The 17,200-nt window shown below is 35.2% G+C and overlaps 1 protein-coding gene across 1 annotated transcript in view; it reads right to left on the bottom strand.

Moving 5' to 3' along the window:
* The window catches only part of LOC145676049 (uncharacterized), a 32,386-nt gene extending 22,608 nt beyond the window's left edge, over positions 1-9,778 (bottom strand). Inside the window, exon 1 of the mRNA XM_081746903.1 lies at positions 9,359-9,778. Coding sequence (XP_081603029.1) covers positions 9,359-9,664 — 306 coding nt within the window. The 5' untranslated portion in view covers positions 9,665-9,778. The remainder of the gene's footprint in view (positions 1-9,358) is intronic.
* Positions 9,779-17,200: the final 7,422 nt, after the last annotated feature.

The raw sequence follows: 17,200 nt of genomic DNA, 5'->3' as shown, positions 1-17,200 counted from the left end.
GAACCCCTCCAGTTCCATGTTTTTCTTTTTACTTTTTACAGCTACGTTGAAACGTTCAATTTTTATTCTTCACTAATTGCAAATGGCGTTTACATTCAAAATAAGAGGAATTTTGATGGCATTTGTTCGGATATTCTTCTCTTTGGAAATGAAGAAAAGAATAAAAGCAATACGCAAAGACAAAAAGTATTATCAGTACTAAACATTACCAATAATAATTGCCACGAAAGACTAAATACAACCTCTTTTACTATCTCTCATGAGTTGTATGTATTATTAAGAAAAAAAAATTAGAAACTACCTTGCCGGAGATTTGAACTGGCGTCATTCGCATTTGTGAGCCAGCACCTTAACCACTACACCAAGATCAGGAAGTGGTGAAATTTTAGTTGTCGGCGTATTTATTGTATTTGTGTTTTATGTTCCCACTTCGACAGTTCTTTCTCTTTTTTCTGCGTTTAACAGCTGATTCTGGCTTTCTCTTTCGGTGCCGTACTTTATTTACACTATGCACTATTCGTATTCACAGCTTGTGCCTCTCTGCAATGTCTTATTCAGATTAAACTTTTCTCTTTGCCCCTCTGTAAACATTTGATTGATTTAATTCTCATACTCTCCACGGATGGAGCGCAGGAATGCCAGACTCGAAAAATAGGTGTACATTTACTTTCCTGACAGATAATACATGTGTTGGTTGGTCTTCTGGCACGTGGTGTTTTCGGGTGATTCGTCATCGTCTTTAAACTTGTTAAACCATCGCTGCAATGTCCGCGTTATCACGACACCCTCACCAAAGGCCTGGCATATCTTCTGTCCCGCTACAGCGGCGTTTGACCTCGAATTGAACTCGTTCAGCATACATGCTCTTATGACGCTCTGTGGAAGTCCCATGTTCCCTCTGTCTTTACGCAAGTTCACGGTGTGTCTGAATTGCCACAACCAAATAGTATGTTGGATGTACCGACAACAACAACTGACTTTTGCCTTATCTCCACTCGCATTCAACTCACGATGTGAGGTCCAATTGAACACAGACCTCCACGAAAAGGGACAGAACTTTCTTGGTTACCTTTATAGTTATGCACAAAAGTATAGCATTTGGTCCCGGGCAGTAGTTCTTGAATAAGCATAATAAAAATTATATTGAATATAATTTATGGATAATAATAATAAGAAGAAGAAGCTAAAATAGTATTTTTAGTTTTGCAGACTAGCAGCAACACATTTTTTTTTTTGGCTTTGTACATTGTAGCTGCCCCCCCCCCTCTAAAACGACGGGCCCCCTACACAAACCTGCTGGCTACACCCCTGGGGTTAGGGAAGTTTGGGCCATTTCGTTCAAATTAATCGTGTAATTTCTCATCTCTGCGTAACGATACCAACTGGAACGTATCTGTACACCTGCAGTCATGTTCAGAGTACAAATTCTCGTTATTTTTCCAAAATCCAACCAACCGGTAACCTTCCGCTAAAAAGTTTAATCCGCTTGCAAATAGTTCCACGTTTATAACCGCTTACAAAGGAAAATAAACACAACTTCCGCTTTCCGTACATATTATATAGCAAACAAACGAACAAATTATCCATTCCTTCCCGGTAAATTTTCAAAATTTTGCTAGAAACACACAAGCAAATTCGGAAATTAACCCCTTTTTTTACTTCAAGTTACCCATTTCATTAGTACTCTCACTCACTAAAACATCAATTTTACATTTAGTAAATTAACTTTTGGTACTATCCTAGCTTAGACATCCACATATGAATTCATGATCTATGTAGTTCTTGTAATCAGGAACTGCATTCTGTAACATTTACTTGTTACAAGTATGTTACAAGTCTTTTTTTACATATTTATTATCTTTTTTGGAATAGTTTTTGGTTAAAAGAAATTATTGTTTTTATATATATACAGGGTAGTAAGAAACTATCTGAACGAACTTCGGAAGCTGATTCCCGACACCGACCAAAGTTCCAGAGAAGCTGTTTCTTTGACGAAAGTTCCACAGAGCTTTTTTGCTAGTCTCGGAGTCGGGAATCAGCTAACGAAATTTGTTTAGTTTCTTACCACCCTGTATATATAGCAGGAAAATTCGGTGTACGGAAAACTCGGTATGGGGAATGTTAAATGTAAAGAAAGATTCGTTGTAGGGCCATTCCATCGTCACGGGCAGGGCATTTACACTACATTTTTGATGCTTTAATGTTGTATATTTCTAAAAATACAACACAAATCCTGCTAATTGTATGATACATGAGCAGTACAGACTTAGGAGTATATGTAGCTGATGTTTTCAGTATTTTTTTCTGTTTAGAGTAGAAAATGTTAATTCCTAAACGTCTGTCACGGGTGGGGACAAAAAAGAGAAGTGGCTTTCGACACACCAAGTGAATGTTAAAAAACTCTGTGAATTCTTAGCTCAAGATGTTTTTATTTAAACGGAAAAATATAAATGATGAAATTTTTTACCAAACTTTACTTAAGAGAAATTTGCCAAATATTTATATTAATGAAAAAACTCAACTTTACTGTGTCACGGGCGGGACACATGGTTGTTACGGGCAGGACACCGTGTGAATCAACACACAAAATCTCAATAAGAATGATTTGAAAACTGAAATAAAATCGAAAATAGGTCAATTTCTGCTGTTCTGTTATATCATTGTACACAAATACTTCTATTTACTTTACTTGGGACTCGCTTTTATCACATAATATAAAAATATGTAGTACACTTATTTCTCACCACCTACACTTTAGGAAATGGTTTTATTTGCCCATTTACACGCACCTTGTAGAGAACTTCGTACAACACACTATCTAACAGTATATAAAATAGGTGCTGTATCCAGTGCCCGTGCCGTGGAAAATCAGCGCCCGGGGCGAGAGTATACGACGGCGCCCCCGTAAATATGAGTGAGGTCGACAGACCAGCCGCAAAGCGTCACGATGGTTGGTGCCATGCCTAAGAAAATTTTCAAAAATAAACCCTGCTTTTCGTTGATTTTGAACACTATTTAATACTTTTTCCTTCCATTTTTATATATCTTTTATTTTTTCCTCCTGAATTTTGCGCCCCCATACTTTGACGCCCGGGGCCGTCGCCCCGCTCGTCCCTTCCCCCCAACGCCACGGCACTGCTGGTATCATAGGTTTGATTGAAATGCATGTAAGACACTTCAACAGTCTTGAAAATTTTACCGCAATCGCTTACGGTCTTCATACGAATTTCCTTGACTTCTTCGTCCTCTTCCACTGGGCTATGTGAGATAGTTGCATGCAAGGATCTTATAAAATATATCTAATATTTTATAACATCTTTGGTTGCATGTCTATGCTTTCTTTTTCTGTCCACTAGGGAAAAATTCCATCAACAAAAATGTTCCTTGTGTTATATCTTCAACAGCTGGCCTAACACAAGCCTTGTTAACATGCAAACCTAAGTCGTCGCTCAGGATAGCTTCATGTCTTTCGGAATCATCATTTTCAGAATCTGAATAAAAGTCTGTTAGGAGTTAAAGATTTTACATGGGATGAAGCTCTGATTTAAAAGTTCGACGAACTACCAAATTTTCGCTGTCAAATTGTAGGAAAAACTGTTTTGATTGGGGACATTCAATTGGCAAGAGCATTTTCCCGTCTTTTATTGAAAGCGTCTTTTTTTTTTTTTTTTTCAATTTCTGCTGATGATAGTAGTAAAACAGATATATTTTGAAACGAAGAGCTTAGAACTGCTACGAAATCAGCAGTACATTCTAAAATTACTTTCTTTTGTTTCACAAAGTTCCATACTGGCCGTTTTGTACGTACTCCAATCCCAACTACTGCTCCCTTGAAACGAACAGAAAGGTGACGCTAATGATAATATTTATATGGCACTTATTTTAAGTTAAAACATCATACTGACAGTAATAGATAATCCTCTATTTAAGTAAATAATGTTCATGCTTAGAAAACTTTATTTTAGTACACATGGAATCAATTTCTATCGTGAATAACCGTACACAAACTTTCCCAAATGGCATGCCCACTGTCACGGGCAGGACAAGTTTTCAAATTGAAATAAATCGAAATATATTATTAGCATTAGTCCAAAATTTGGTAAATGTGAAGTACGCATGCAAATTGTTACTTCTACTAAGTACGAACCACATTCTCAAATTTAATAATTCAGTACAATAACTTTTGGTAGTTTTCTGTCACGGGCAGGACACGCAAGTTGACGTTTATATCTTCAATGATATTATAAACAATTTTTATCCTGTAAACACCTTTTCAACTGCAGCTTGTAGCAAAAAGAAGCATCTTGAATAGCTAGAAGTTACTTCAGCCAAACATGCACAAATTTCCGTAAAATCTTGCCGATAACAAGAATAAAAAATTTCCTCGCAGCTGTCATGTTACAAATTCACAATTTAGATTTAAAATTTTACGTGAATTCTAAGTATAAATAATTTTTATTTGTGAAAAAGTAAATTTCGTTCTATTTACTTCATATATATGTAAAAATGCATTGGTTTTGACAGTTTTCGAAAATTTGGGTTCAGGCTCACTTTCGCGTGGAATGGCCCTGTAGTAGACCGTAGGATTTATTAAAAACTCAACTTTGAGGATAAATGAGCGTATTAGTTTTAAGTTCAAACTGTAGTCGACCGTAGGCTCTTTTAGCCAATTATCAGCAGTAGTTGAGCAATGGTTTCCATTTATTGACCATATGAGTACCGGTAATTGACCAACATTAAATAATTACTTAATAGTGCGAAAAAATATTTATTTTTTGCTTATAAACTTAAATATTTGTTAAACCCAATTCGTAATTAAACACAACTGATTTAAACCTTAATATTATCTAAGTTATTGAGGTATACCTATGTTAGTTTGAGTATAGGAGGCTATTTATTAACCATGTACGGATAACCATACACTTTAAGAGTCCAAGGTTACTGTAAGTAAAAAACAGATTTCGTTGCATAAATAAATCTTCAGAGTTCTTTGCACTGATTAGAAATATGGAACTTAGGCAATATTGTATTTAAATGATACGAACAAACGTGCATGGGACATGACCTGACAATAGATTTGTCTCACGGTTGTTTTCAAGCTAAACGCGACGACAGAAATGATAAATGTTGATGGAATACTTTATTTGGGTGGTATGAGAAAGCGGGAGGAAACTGGGTTATCTGGTTGAAAACAAACGCACGCGGTAGCTACATGTCTACCGCGAGACATACTTGGTCTGTCCTGGAATCGAACAAAAGTCGTTTCGCAAAAAAATTCAACGCTCTATCGACTGAGCTAACGCCACTTCTGTGTTAGTGTAATTGTCACTTTTAGCCTCGAATCGTAACCGTGCGACATTAAACCAATAATTAATCTTACCACGGACACTAAACTTACGCCTCCAAAAGAGCATATTCACCTTCATTCTGCACATCTCTTAACATTAGAGAACCACCTATACATGGATGTTTCGAAGATTTCAGACTACAAAGTTGGCTTGTACATCTTTGTAATGCTCAAACTTTTAGTAGTCTAAGTTTCACTGGTTGTCTAATCTTAAGGAATAAACAATATAAGGGTGGATATGCTTTTTTGAGGTTTGTGTGCATTATAGTGTACGTTCCTTAAAACGATTAGCACCAAATATTTGGCTCACCCCAGACGTTCTCTTCCTTGTTTCCGCCGAAACTTGCCATTAATCTCGCCTGCATGTTTAGTAAAGTCATTATAATACATAAACCAGAATACTTCTTAAACGTTAAGTGAGGTTGATTCCCACCTGAACGGTTTGCCTTTCTTTTTCATTTTTATAAGAACAAAGTAAAGCCTACTAAAACTTTGTCTCACTGAATTTCAAAAGTGCCATAACATATAAATGTTTTACTGTAAAACATATTTTCATACAAAAGAAACTGATAGGAAACTGTTTTGGTTTGATCATTCGTAAGAAACTTCTTGCAGCCTTTCCTTGTTCCAACAAATTTGCGGGATCCGACAGAGAATTATATAGGAATTAATGTGATTCTATAGGCCTGGTCCAATTAATAGTAATAAAAAAAATAATAAAATAAAAAACACACACACTAAGAAAATACTCATGCAGTCTTTAATGCTCCGAAAGAAGCTCTTCGCGAGACTGTTTAATCATCTGACATTTCATCAGAGCTCTCTGTAACCTCGTAACATTCATCACACACAAATTGAATATCTTCGTCATCCGAAACTTCGTCTAACGCTAACTGTTCACGGATCCTTTTGGGAACACAAGCAACATAGAATTGTTTACACACTGATCACAAGACACCCAGGTTTTTCTTTATGCCTTGCTTGTCTGCTCTGTACCAACTTCTTTTACATGTGAAACAAGTGCAGTCGTCATCATCTGTAGTTTCTCTCTTGTTTTCTCGATCTTTTTGCCTTTTCTTTGTCTTGTCAATACTCTAACCACCTTCTTGAAGCTGCTGCATGTGGAAGTTTTTCCTTTGTTCTGCATCTTTTTCTCTTTATCGGTGATTCGGTTGGCCAAAGTATTGAATTGACAAAAGCAGGACTTATTGAAGGGTCACCGATTTTTGTTCGGCTGGTGCCATGGTTGCTACTGCCAAGTTGAGGTGAAGAAAATTTGTCTGGTCCGGCTGTTTTCTTAACATTAGTTTGTCGTGCGGAAGTACTTGGCTCGTCAACACGATGTTCATTTGTTGATACAGTTTCTGTCTCTTCCAAATCATCCTCACATTATACATTCTCTTGTAGATCTTCTTGGTCTTCCACATCAGACTGGTCTGGATCACTGTTCTCAGTTGGTGCTACTGGCACACATCGTTTTCTTAATTTTAACCAAACATCAAACAGTTCTTTGGCACTTTCATCCCCATCCCACTCACCACGAGATTCCGCAGCTCGGAATTCGGCCGCTCTATCATCCATCACGGATTCCAGGTACAAAGTATGTTCAATTCTAAATTCGTTTGGTTTTGTACCTGCTCCTGGTGTAGTCTCGCTATATCGAGAAGGATGATTCATACAGCGTGTAAAATCTACTGACCGAGGATCAAAAGGATACAGTCCACATTTTCTAAACCCATTTCTGACGATTTTGAGAGTTGCTTTTTCTTGTAGCACTTGTTCGAGAAGAGGTGCAAACAACACTCTTCTCACGCTCCTGTTATTTGTTCTCCTTCTCCACTCATCTACGAGATTGGCCCATCCAGATTGAATGGCTTTAAATACGGACACATCCGCTGGCTGCAGTAGATGCGTCGTGTTCGGTAATAAGGCAAACAGGTGGATACCATTTTCAGAGCATAATTTACTCACATTATACGCGATATGTGATCTATGACCGTCAATCAGCAGCAAAATCGGTAGTTTTATGTTCTGTAATCGAAGCTACGGTAAGAAAACGTTGGCAATGTATTCATAAAATGATTGACCAGTCATCCAAACTGAGGGTGATCTGCCAGCACACCATTCAGGATTCATGTTTTGTACTATGTCCCTGGGTATTCGTTCGTATAGGTACAAAATCATAGGAGTTACTGATTTCCTGTCAGCGCGAAAGTTAACGAGAACAGTTAACGCTTCTTTCTCTTTGCCAACGTTTATATTATAGAAGTTTTTGAAACCCTTGGGTCCAAGAACAAGGCCGGTTTTGGGAGATGTTTGAAAGCTAGACGAGATTCTAACTAGAAAGAACTCTCTGAAAGCTAGAGAGACGTCTGCATTGAAGATTCTGGTTGGATCTTCCAAAATATCACTACAGTTTTGTTCGACCAAAAAGTCTTCCAATTCTCTGAAGCATTCTTCGATTTTCTCTTTGGTAACAGCTGCTCGACCTCAATTTATAGCTTCCGCGTGTCGTAATGTTAGATTTTTATGTCTATTTATAAATAGAGTAAACCACTTTCTTCCAGGTAAATGGGCAGCGACGGTTATCACCTCCTACTATTTCTCGCACGGTTTCTAGGACAACACTACGTTTTACAGGAAATCCCTTCTTAGCATTGGCCATAATCCAACTGCACAGTAAATTTTCTTCACTTGGTGTTAAGACAGTTGCTGGACCCATCTTTCTACCTTCAGGAACCCGTCCTTTCAATTTGTTGATTAGAGTCGAGTGAGGAACCCCAAATGTTCTTGCAGTTGCGCGAATTTGAGCCCCATTTCTCGCAGCTTCAATGGCTTGCTTCATATTTTCCTCCGAATATTGGTGGAACTTTTTCCGAGATGGCGCCATTCTGGGGATAGAAAGGAAGGTGAAATTAGCACTGAGCTTTCTCTAAAAGGATGTAACAATTATATTTACCACTACTAAGCCTGGTCAACTACTGGGTTTGGTTTTTAAGCATTCAGGGCAAGATTTTACTTTGTATAAAACACTATGTATAACGTTAATAATTATACTGTAATCTTAAGTACAACGGGCATGTTAGTTTGTTTTGAAAACGAGGAATGCTATTTAGTAACATTTTGGCCCATGTACTGAAAATTATACTATAATTCTTAAAGTTATACACATTGTTCTATACAAAGTAAAGTTTTGCCAGTGTTCTGCGTTCTTCTTTAGCAGCGGGGCTGTTAGTTACGCACCTGACGGGACCTATAGCTTAAAGTGGAATTCGAACCACTCTTCAGGTTTGTTTTCGTGGCGTTGGATTCGCAGGAGGGTTTGAACTTTCGACATCGTGTACCAATGGCGAATGCTTTAGACATGAGGCTACTGGGAAGCCCTGATCAACTGCTGAGATACTACCTATACCACTAATTGACCAGGGTGGTCAATTATTAGTCCATACCTAAAAAGGCAGTACCAATGGTTAACCACCCTCTAAACCATGTGACACCTTCTTTTCTTAATGTTCTTTAATTATTTCAATGTTCGTACCATACTATAACACAAGCTATTGTAGTTTTATACTGTACCTGTAGCTGGTTACGACTTTATTCCATACACCGCCGAATTTTCTGCCTTTATTGTGCGCCCGCAAACTCGACACTACGAACCACACTTTCGCCTGTTTTGGAGGAAAAACCTACTTCCTATTCCGTCATTCATCACGAAAGGCATAAACGAATAACATTTGTGCGTAGCAGAACGTCATCCTTCAGTGCAAGGATCATATAACGCCTATAAAATGCCTCAAATAATGCATTTGGTCAATTACTGGTACCTGGTTCACTACTGGTACATATACCCTAACTTATTACGCATATCAAAAGTCATATTTTTATATACTTAAAAAAAAACTTTCATATGCTTGTTAAAATATATATATTTCTTCCGAAAATTTTACAAATCTTTCGATGCGCAAATTAAAGTAAACCAATTATTCTTTGAAAACATTGATTCACACTTACATTAAAATGATCTTCACATACAAATATTGCTGACGTCGTGCTGTATTTTTTTTTTTTTTTTTTTTTTTTTTTTTTTTTTGTCCTGCGAATAGCTTTAATCCACAAATTTCTTTTCTTAAATTCCGTAGGAACTCTAACAAACACTTTGTCAGGGGTATCAACATTGCTGCTTGTACAAAGAGGAACAATGCAGTGTTTATATCTCTCTTTCCTTAACTTATCCTCCTTGTTAATCTCATTTATCTTTCTAAGTTCCCTATCTTTGTCGCAGGCAAGCCGTTCATATAAGCTCTGTAAGCGGTACATACTATTTAAAATTACAGAAATAGTAAAGTTTGTTGCAAAATTAAAAAAAAAAAAAAAAACTTTCGAGATAAAAGTAGAAGCTTTCCTTGTTAGTCTTGTCTTGTCTTGTCTTGTCTTGTCGTAGACCATTACCAGTCAAATAGGTAGGTGCACCAGCTCGCTAGTCATGTTTGCTACGATTGCAAAATTATCAAATGTGTACCTCACAGGGAGGATTTATGTTTCAGGAACAAAATTGAATAAAATACAGGACACAAATAGGAATAAAGGACACAATCGGGAAAAAGGTCAAAGTCAGGAAAAGGTCAACAGCGGGAACGAAGTTCAGACAGTGAAAGAGGGCCGAAAGCCAAGTTGAACAGGGCAAAAGTTAGAGGAAAGTGGGAAGTGTAAAATGAAAAAAGAACAAAGAGTATTAAAAAGAAGGGGATGTATGTACGTGTAAATGTAAAAGAAAATGTAAAGGTAGTGTAGGTGGATAGGAAATCCCACTCCACTCTCTTCCTCACAGAGCACCAACACGCGAGGCACTCGCCGTAACGGCCACTGTCGAACTCCCTTGTTAGTCTTTAAGGTAGAAGACTTTTCCCGTAACAGTCACAGGAGTTTACTTCTTCCTCTTCTGCGACGCGCTCCACGCAGAATGATTCCTTTGTTTCCGGAGCAAGAACAAGACCCATCGGCAATTTACGGAGACAAAACTAGATGGGAGAAAGATGTAACTGGGTAGGAGATAAACTCTGAGAAAATTAAGAGAAAAGCATCATACAAGAAAGAGAACTATGAACTACAGGGAAACATGGAATTTACAGAAAGAAAAAACAAAAAATTGAGGAGAGAAATCGGGGCTGTGAAAAGAATAGAATTTCAGTTGAAAGGTCCAAGCCCATAAGTGCATACAAGAGAGAGTAGAACTGGGAATGTTAGAGGGAACAATATTTCTTCCAGACATGCTTTTGGAGGGCACTGCCCGCCAGAGCTCGGAGAGTGCTTCCCCCCCCCACACACACACACACACACACTGAGGAGACCAAAATAATGCATCTATAATGTAATAATAAATTGAATAGAACCAGCAGTGCCCTCGAAACATTGTTTCTGAAAGAGACACAAAGGGAGTAATGAGGATATGCAAAAACCAAGTGATTACCTGTACCGAGGTCAGCTCCACAATCACAGCGGTGAGAAGAACGTTGATGGAAGAGATAAAATTGAACTGGAGTGGGTGCGACATGAAGGCAAAGTACGAATAATAAAAGGATTTGAAGCGTAGAGAGGGAGGTGGAAAAAGCCAAGAAGAAGTAAGAGGGGAAGGGTGGTTCCAGTACCAAGTAGCTGTAGAACTTTGAGTGTTATAATCAGTAGCGAAGCGTACTATGAGTCTCTGAGGCCGGGCATACCCTGCTTTCCACAGTACATTTTCTTCGTCTTTGGTTTTTTATAAAATAAAGTTAATACTTCAAATATTTCGTTTTTTTCGATAACAAAATAGTAGGTTGGAAACACTTGGAGACCCTTCCGTTTGAGCCTCACAAGCTTGCTACACAGGCTATGCTGCTCAAGAAGCGAAGCTATTATTTATTTATTTACCTTCAACGGAGAAAAATATCCATTTACAGAAGGCACTTACAATCTATTATATACACTAAAGGAACAATTACTAGATTAGTAAGTGATAAAAATTAAAAAAGAAAAGAGATAGTATTAAAAAGAAAAAATGAAAATAAAAATGCAAAAAAAAGACAAACACAAAAATGGCAAGAAACATTCTGCTCAGATACACAAAGTTAGATAATAGATATCGCTATAAACAACAGGTATGATTTATGCTTCTGAATATTTCCAGATACTCATATTGAAGTACATACCCTACAGGTATATAGGTTTTATATGAATACATACACATATAAGTACACGCACATATACTTGCAAGCAAGAAGACATCAATACATAGGTAAAGTCCATAATTACGCCTATATTTATTTTATCCTGTACCATTATTCATTAAAAAATTATTTTTGATTAATTTTATAAACGCTTGCTGGTTAAGATTAAGGTCAAATTCTTCTACACTTTGTGCTATATTATTATACAGCTTACACATTCTGACCAATGGTGAATTATTGTATGTATTTGTTTTGGATGTTTTATACCACAACAGATTTCTTGTTCTTGTTCTTTCTCTGATATTAAATTTAATGTATTGTAAAAATTCACTATTATCAAATATGTCATTTAATATTTTGTGTAGACATATTTCTTGTGCAATTATACATCTAGAAGAAAGTTTAATATAATTAAATTCACTTAACAAATTAGAGTAAGATATTCTATTTACCAGAGCAGACTGTTCTGTTTTCTTATAATATAAGTACCTTAGGAATCAGTTTTGTATTGCTTCCATATGATTTTCTTAAGTTTTACATTTAGCTGCCCAGATCACTGACGCATATTCCAATTTTGGCAGTACTAGACTTTTAAAAAGAGTTCCAATAACATTTACGTTCGTAAACATTTTAGTGCTTCTGATTACAAACCCCAATTGCTTGAAGGCATCTTGTGTGATCAATGAAATGTGTTCATTAAATGACATTTCGCTGCTAAATAACTCTCAAGTCCCTATACGTAAATATACGCTCCAGATATTGATTTCCTATTCAATATGGCAGAGTTTCAGTTACAGTTCTTTGTTTTGTAAATATCATAAACTTACATTTTTTAATGTTAAAATTTAATTTATTTATTATACTCCATGTACAGTGTATATATGTTATTTAAATCTTCTTGCAGTTTTAATATATCAGAATTCGTTTGTATTTCTTTATACAACTTAACATCATCTGCATACAATATACATTTTGAGTTCTTAACATACCTTGGCAGATCATTTATAAAAAGTAGGAATAATAAGGGCCCCAATTTTGAGCCTTGTGGTACTCCGGAATTCATATTAAATCTAAATGATTTTGATTGTTGAAAACTTACATATTGCTTTCTTTTACTCAAGTATGATATAAATAATTTGAGTAACTCTGATGAAAATCCTAAGATTGAAAGTTTTGTAAGAAGTATATCATGATTAATCGTGTCAAAGGCCTTTGCAAAATCAATATATATTACATCTACACGATTACGATTACGAATAGCTTCGTGAACAAATTGGGTAAAATTAAGTAAATTTGTTACTGTTGAGCGACCAGGATAGAATCCATGTTGATTTTCACAAATGTAGCTTTTTATGTGATTGAAAATACGATCATATAATATTTGTTCAAGAAGTTTCACCGGTGCACAAACTATGGATATTGGTCGATAATTTTCTACTTCACTATTATCCCCACTTTTAAAAATTGGTGATACCCTAGTTGTTTCCCAAATATTGGGAAATGTTTGTGTTTTAAGTACTAAGTTAAATATTGTAATCAATGGCTCATGTATAATTTCGGAACATGCTTTTATCAGATATGGAGGAATTCCGTCCGGTCCACATGCTCTCTTGGGTTTTAATTTTTAGTGGCTCTTTTATATTCCTCATCTGAGATTTTATCCATTATCAAAGTATTACTTCCTTCCATCTGCATTGGGTCAGAACAGTTATATGATGCTACATTTTTATCATATACCGATCGAAAATAATTTGCGAAACCATCAGCTACTTGCTTGTTTGTATCCAGTACAGCACCATTCAACGTCATAACATTATTACTAGAATTACTGCTATTTCTTTTACCTTTTATAAAAGACCAAAATGGCCTTATATTTTCTTTAATTTCCTTCTCACTTTCTTTACCATAGTATTCATACGCTTTACGTATCATTTTCTTTAAATCCCTTCTCATTATTTTATACATATCGCTATTATATGCAGAGCCTTTCATTTGTTTTCTATAATACTCCTTTAATTTTAACATACCGATTATCTCTTTAGCAAACCAACATGGATACTTTTTAACACCACATTCTCGTTTCTTAGGTACTGTATTAGTAATTATTTCACGCATTATCGTATAAAAAGTTTCTGTTGCATCTTCAATGTTGTCAAATTCTGTTAAGATAGTCCAATCTTTATCTCGAATTATTTTATACGTTCTTAAAAAATCAGCTTTATGAAAATTGAAAATAAAGTTTACTTCATTTTTCAGCATACGGCCGTGATCTCTGAATGGAATAATTATTTCTAGTGCAGAATGATGCAAACCTTCTTTTATAAGTGGTAATTCGCATCTTTGCACGAAAATATCATTTCCAATATTACTAACGACTAAATCTAATGTTCTAGAATTACAGTTTTTTTATATTATTTAAAGAGAACATATTATGTAAACTTATAAAATTAGCAAAAGAACTACAGTACATATCCCCATTCAAAAGATCATAATCCGTACCACTAATTAATGGCATATTAAAATCACCGGCTACCAAGATATTATTTTCCGTTAAAGAACAATTTTCTTCAAATATTTTATAAAAATCTGAATAGTGGCTTAAAAGTGAACCAGGCGTAATATATACAGTTACTATATAAAGAGTTTTGCCATATGCATTGACCTTAACACATAAGTTCTCAAGATCATTTTCTATTTTTATATTGGTTGTAACCAAATGATTTTTAACTGCTATAAGTACTCCAACACCTCTTTTGCCTACCCTATCCTTTCTAAATGTTTTATAATTACTGTGAAATATTTCAGAATCAATAATGTCACTTTGAAGCCAAGTTTCTGCCATAATAATTACATCAAAATCACACTCTATAGTACTTAAATATAAATCATAAGTTTTCGTTCTTAAACTCCTAACATTTTGATAATATATATTTATTTATCCTATCCGTATACATGACTTTAACATATTTTCAAAGATTTTCTCAGTTCCATGGCTTACGACAATGCTACAACATCTTCCATAGTTTTTAATTGAATTACAGGACCCGCTTGAATTTTTTCTGAGAAGGATTCGCCCAATATTGTCAACCCATAAATAAGCATAATTCTTTTCCTGTTTCACTTTCCTAGCATGTCCAAAAATCTTTTTACGATAGGTAGTTAGACTTTGATTAATATAAACTATACCTTCGCTCATATAACCCAGTTGATTTATATTCAAGTTACGTTTTACTTTTCTCCTCGCAAGGAATTTATCTTTATCTTCCCTTCTTATAAACTTGACAATAATACCTCCAGCTGTTTGATGAGGGAATTTTTAAGCCTATGGCAGACATCAATTCATTCACGCTTAATATTTACATCTAATACCCTACCAATATGCTTTACAATTTCATACGTGTCTTCATTCTGCTTTTCCGGAATACCGTATATTTCAATTACATTTCTTCTACCGTATTGTTTATATTGTTCTACTTCACTTTGAGTATCTTTTAGTTGTTTTTTAAGCTGCAAATTCTCATCTTTCAATTGTTCTATTACTTTAGTACACTCACTTATTTTCTCACATTGCTTTTTGATTGTCACCATGGTCTCATCAAGCTTTTCGTGCGCGAGATCCAAAGATTTCCCTAGCTCTTTTTCCCTTTCACTATTATTTTTCTTTAATTCCCCAATTTCAGTTTTCAAACTTTGAAGAAGTGAATAGATTTCAGCGAGAGATGGAGACACTGACTCGGATATATCACTATACATACTAGAACGCCTTTTCTTTTGACAAACTTGACAAAACCATAACTGTTTTTCATTTTTAAAATACTCAACATCCGTTTCTTTTAAATTAACACATTTAGATTGCCAGAAGTTAAAGCATATTCCGCACTGAATTTTACTTAATGCTTCTTGCCGAGGGACAGGTTTCTGACATTCTCCACAACTCATGTCGAAACTTCGATATCTCGAAAGTGCTCAGAAGATTAAAGTAGGTTGGCAACACTTGCACACCGGACCTTTCATAGAAAAAGGTAAGGAACTATATCCTGAAAGTAAATGGGTCGTAAATGGATTAATATATAGAAATGATGATTATGAAGATACTATAGAAAAGCTAAATGATGGCATAAATTGGGTCTGTAAACAGTTAGAAACGGTTTATGTAGATGCAAATAGAAGACTAACCAAATATGAAGCAGCAAATGATGGAATACACCTTAACTGGAGAGGAGGGTGTTTCTTAGGACAACAAATCTTGGAAGAATGGGAAAAAATTCTTGAAATAAGAATTATGGAACAGAATTATTGACTGGAAGGGAAAGCAAGATGAAGGAAGGTTGCCAGAAATGAAAAAGTAAATAAAAATAATTCTGTAAATATAAAAATAGGTTGTTTAAATATTCAGGAAGGGGGAAATCAAACAGAAAAATGGAAGGAAATTATTGATAATATGGAGGAACTAAATATAAACATAATGCTAATTACAGCAACAAACATGAGGGATGAAATTGCTCCGCCGTTGGAAGATACTAAGTACACGTGGGAAGGAAGAAATAGAAAAACTGGAGAAATTAAAGGAGGAGGAGTTGGAGTTCTAATAAATAAAAATATAAGTATCATAGAAAACAAATTAAGATGCAAAACCAAAGATGTAAAGGATCACTTATGGATAAAGGTAAAGCTGGGGGAAAAGGAATTATATGTAGGTGTAATATATTGGAGACCTGAAAAAAATCTAGAGTGGAACACGGAAATATATAATTGTGTAAATGAAGATTTAAATGAAATAAGAAAAGAAAATGTAGATTACATAATAGGAGGAGATTTAAATGCGCATTTAATAGAAACGGAAGGAGAAGTAAACAAAAATGGGCAACTTTTATACTCGCTAGTAGAGGATTTTAATTTAGAAATAGTGAACATAAGACAAACACCAGTTAAGAAGACATACTTCAAAAGAGAGATGGCTACTACTATTGATTACTTTCTTGTTAGTGAAAAAAGCAGGATAATGGTTAAAGAATTTGATGTTGATGAAGAGGGAATTTACAGTGTAGGAAGTGCTCATAGATTACTAAAAATGGAGCTATTTGATAAAGAGGGCAAGAGAAATTACCCCAAAAAAATAAATAAAAGAGATCAAAACAAACCTACTATTAGAAGACTGGAAAAAGAAGAAGATATAAAGAAATATAAAGAGAAATTAGAAAAAGAATACATAAATGAACTAAGCTATGAATCTTTAGTAACAAAAATTAAAAGTGCTGCAGCTGAAGTTACAAATGCGAAAGAAGACAAGAAAGGTTATAGAGAAAGTAGAAAGTTCAATTGGACCAAAGAAACAGAAACAAAAATTAATATAAGAAAAGAAAAAAGCCGAACCCATAGATTAATACTAAAGAAGTTCAAGAAAGGAGAAATCGGGAAAGAAGAAGTAATTCAAGCATAGAACGAATATATAAACAGCAAGAAAGATGCACACATAGCTAAAATGAAAGAAATTAGAAATTTCAATGAAGAAATAGCAGAGGAAATTAAGTCAGGAGGGAGAGAAGCAGGGAAAAGATTCTGGAGATACGTTAGACAAAAGCAAAACGAAACAGAAAAAGAAATCATTCTTAGAAATGAAAAGGGACAAACAATGAAGGACAGGACGGAA

The sequence above is a fragment of the Thermobia domestica genome, chromosome 18, assembly GCF_964235325.1.
Source record: "Thermobia domestica chromosome 18, izTheDome1.hap1.1, whole genome shotgun sequence".
Lineage (NCBI taxonomy): Eukaryota > Metazoa > Arthropoda > Insecta > Zygentoma > Lepismatidae > Thermobia > Thermobia domestica.
Note: the sequence above shows the minus strand (reverse complement) of the source record. Positions and strands in the feature narration are given on the sequence as shown.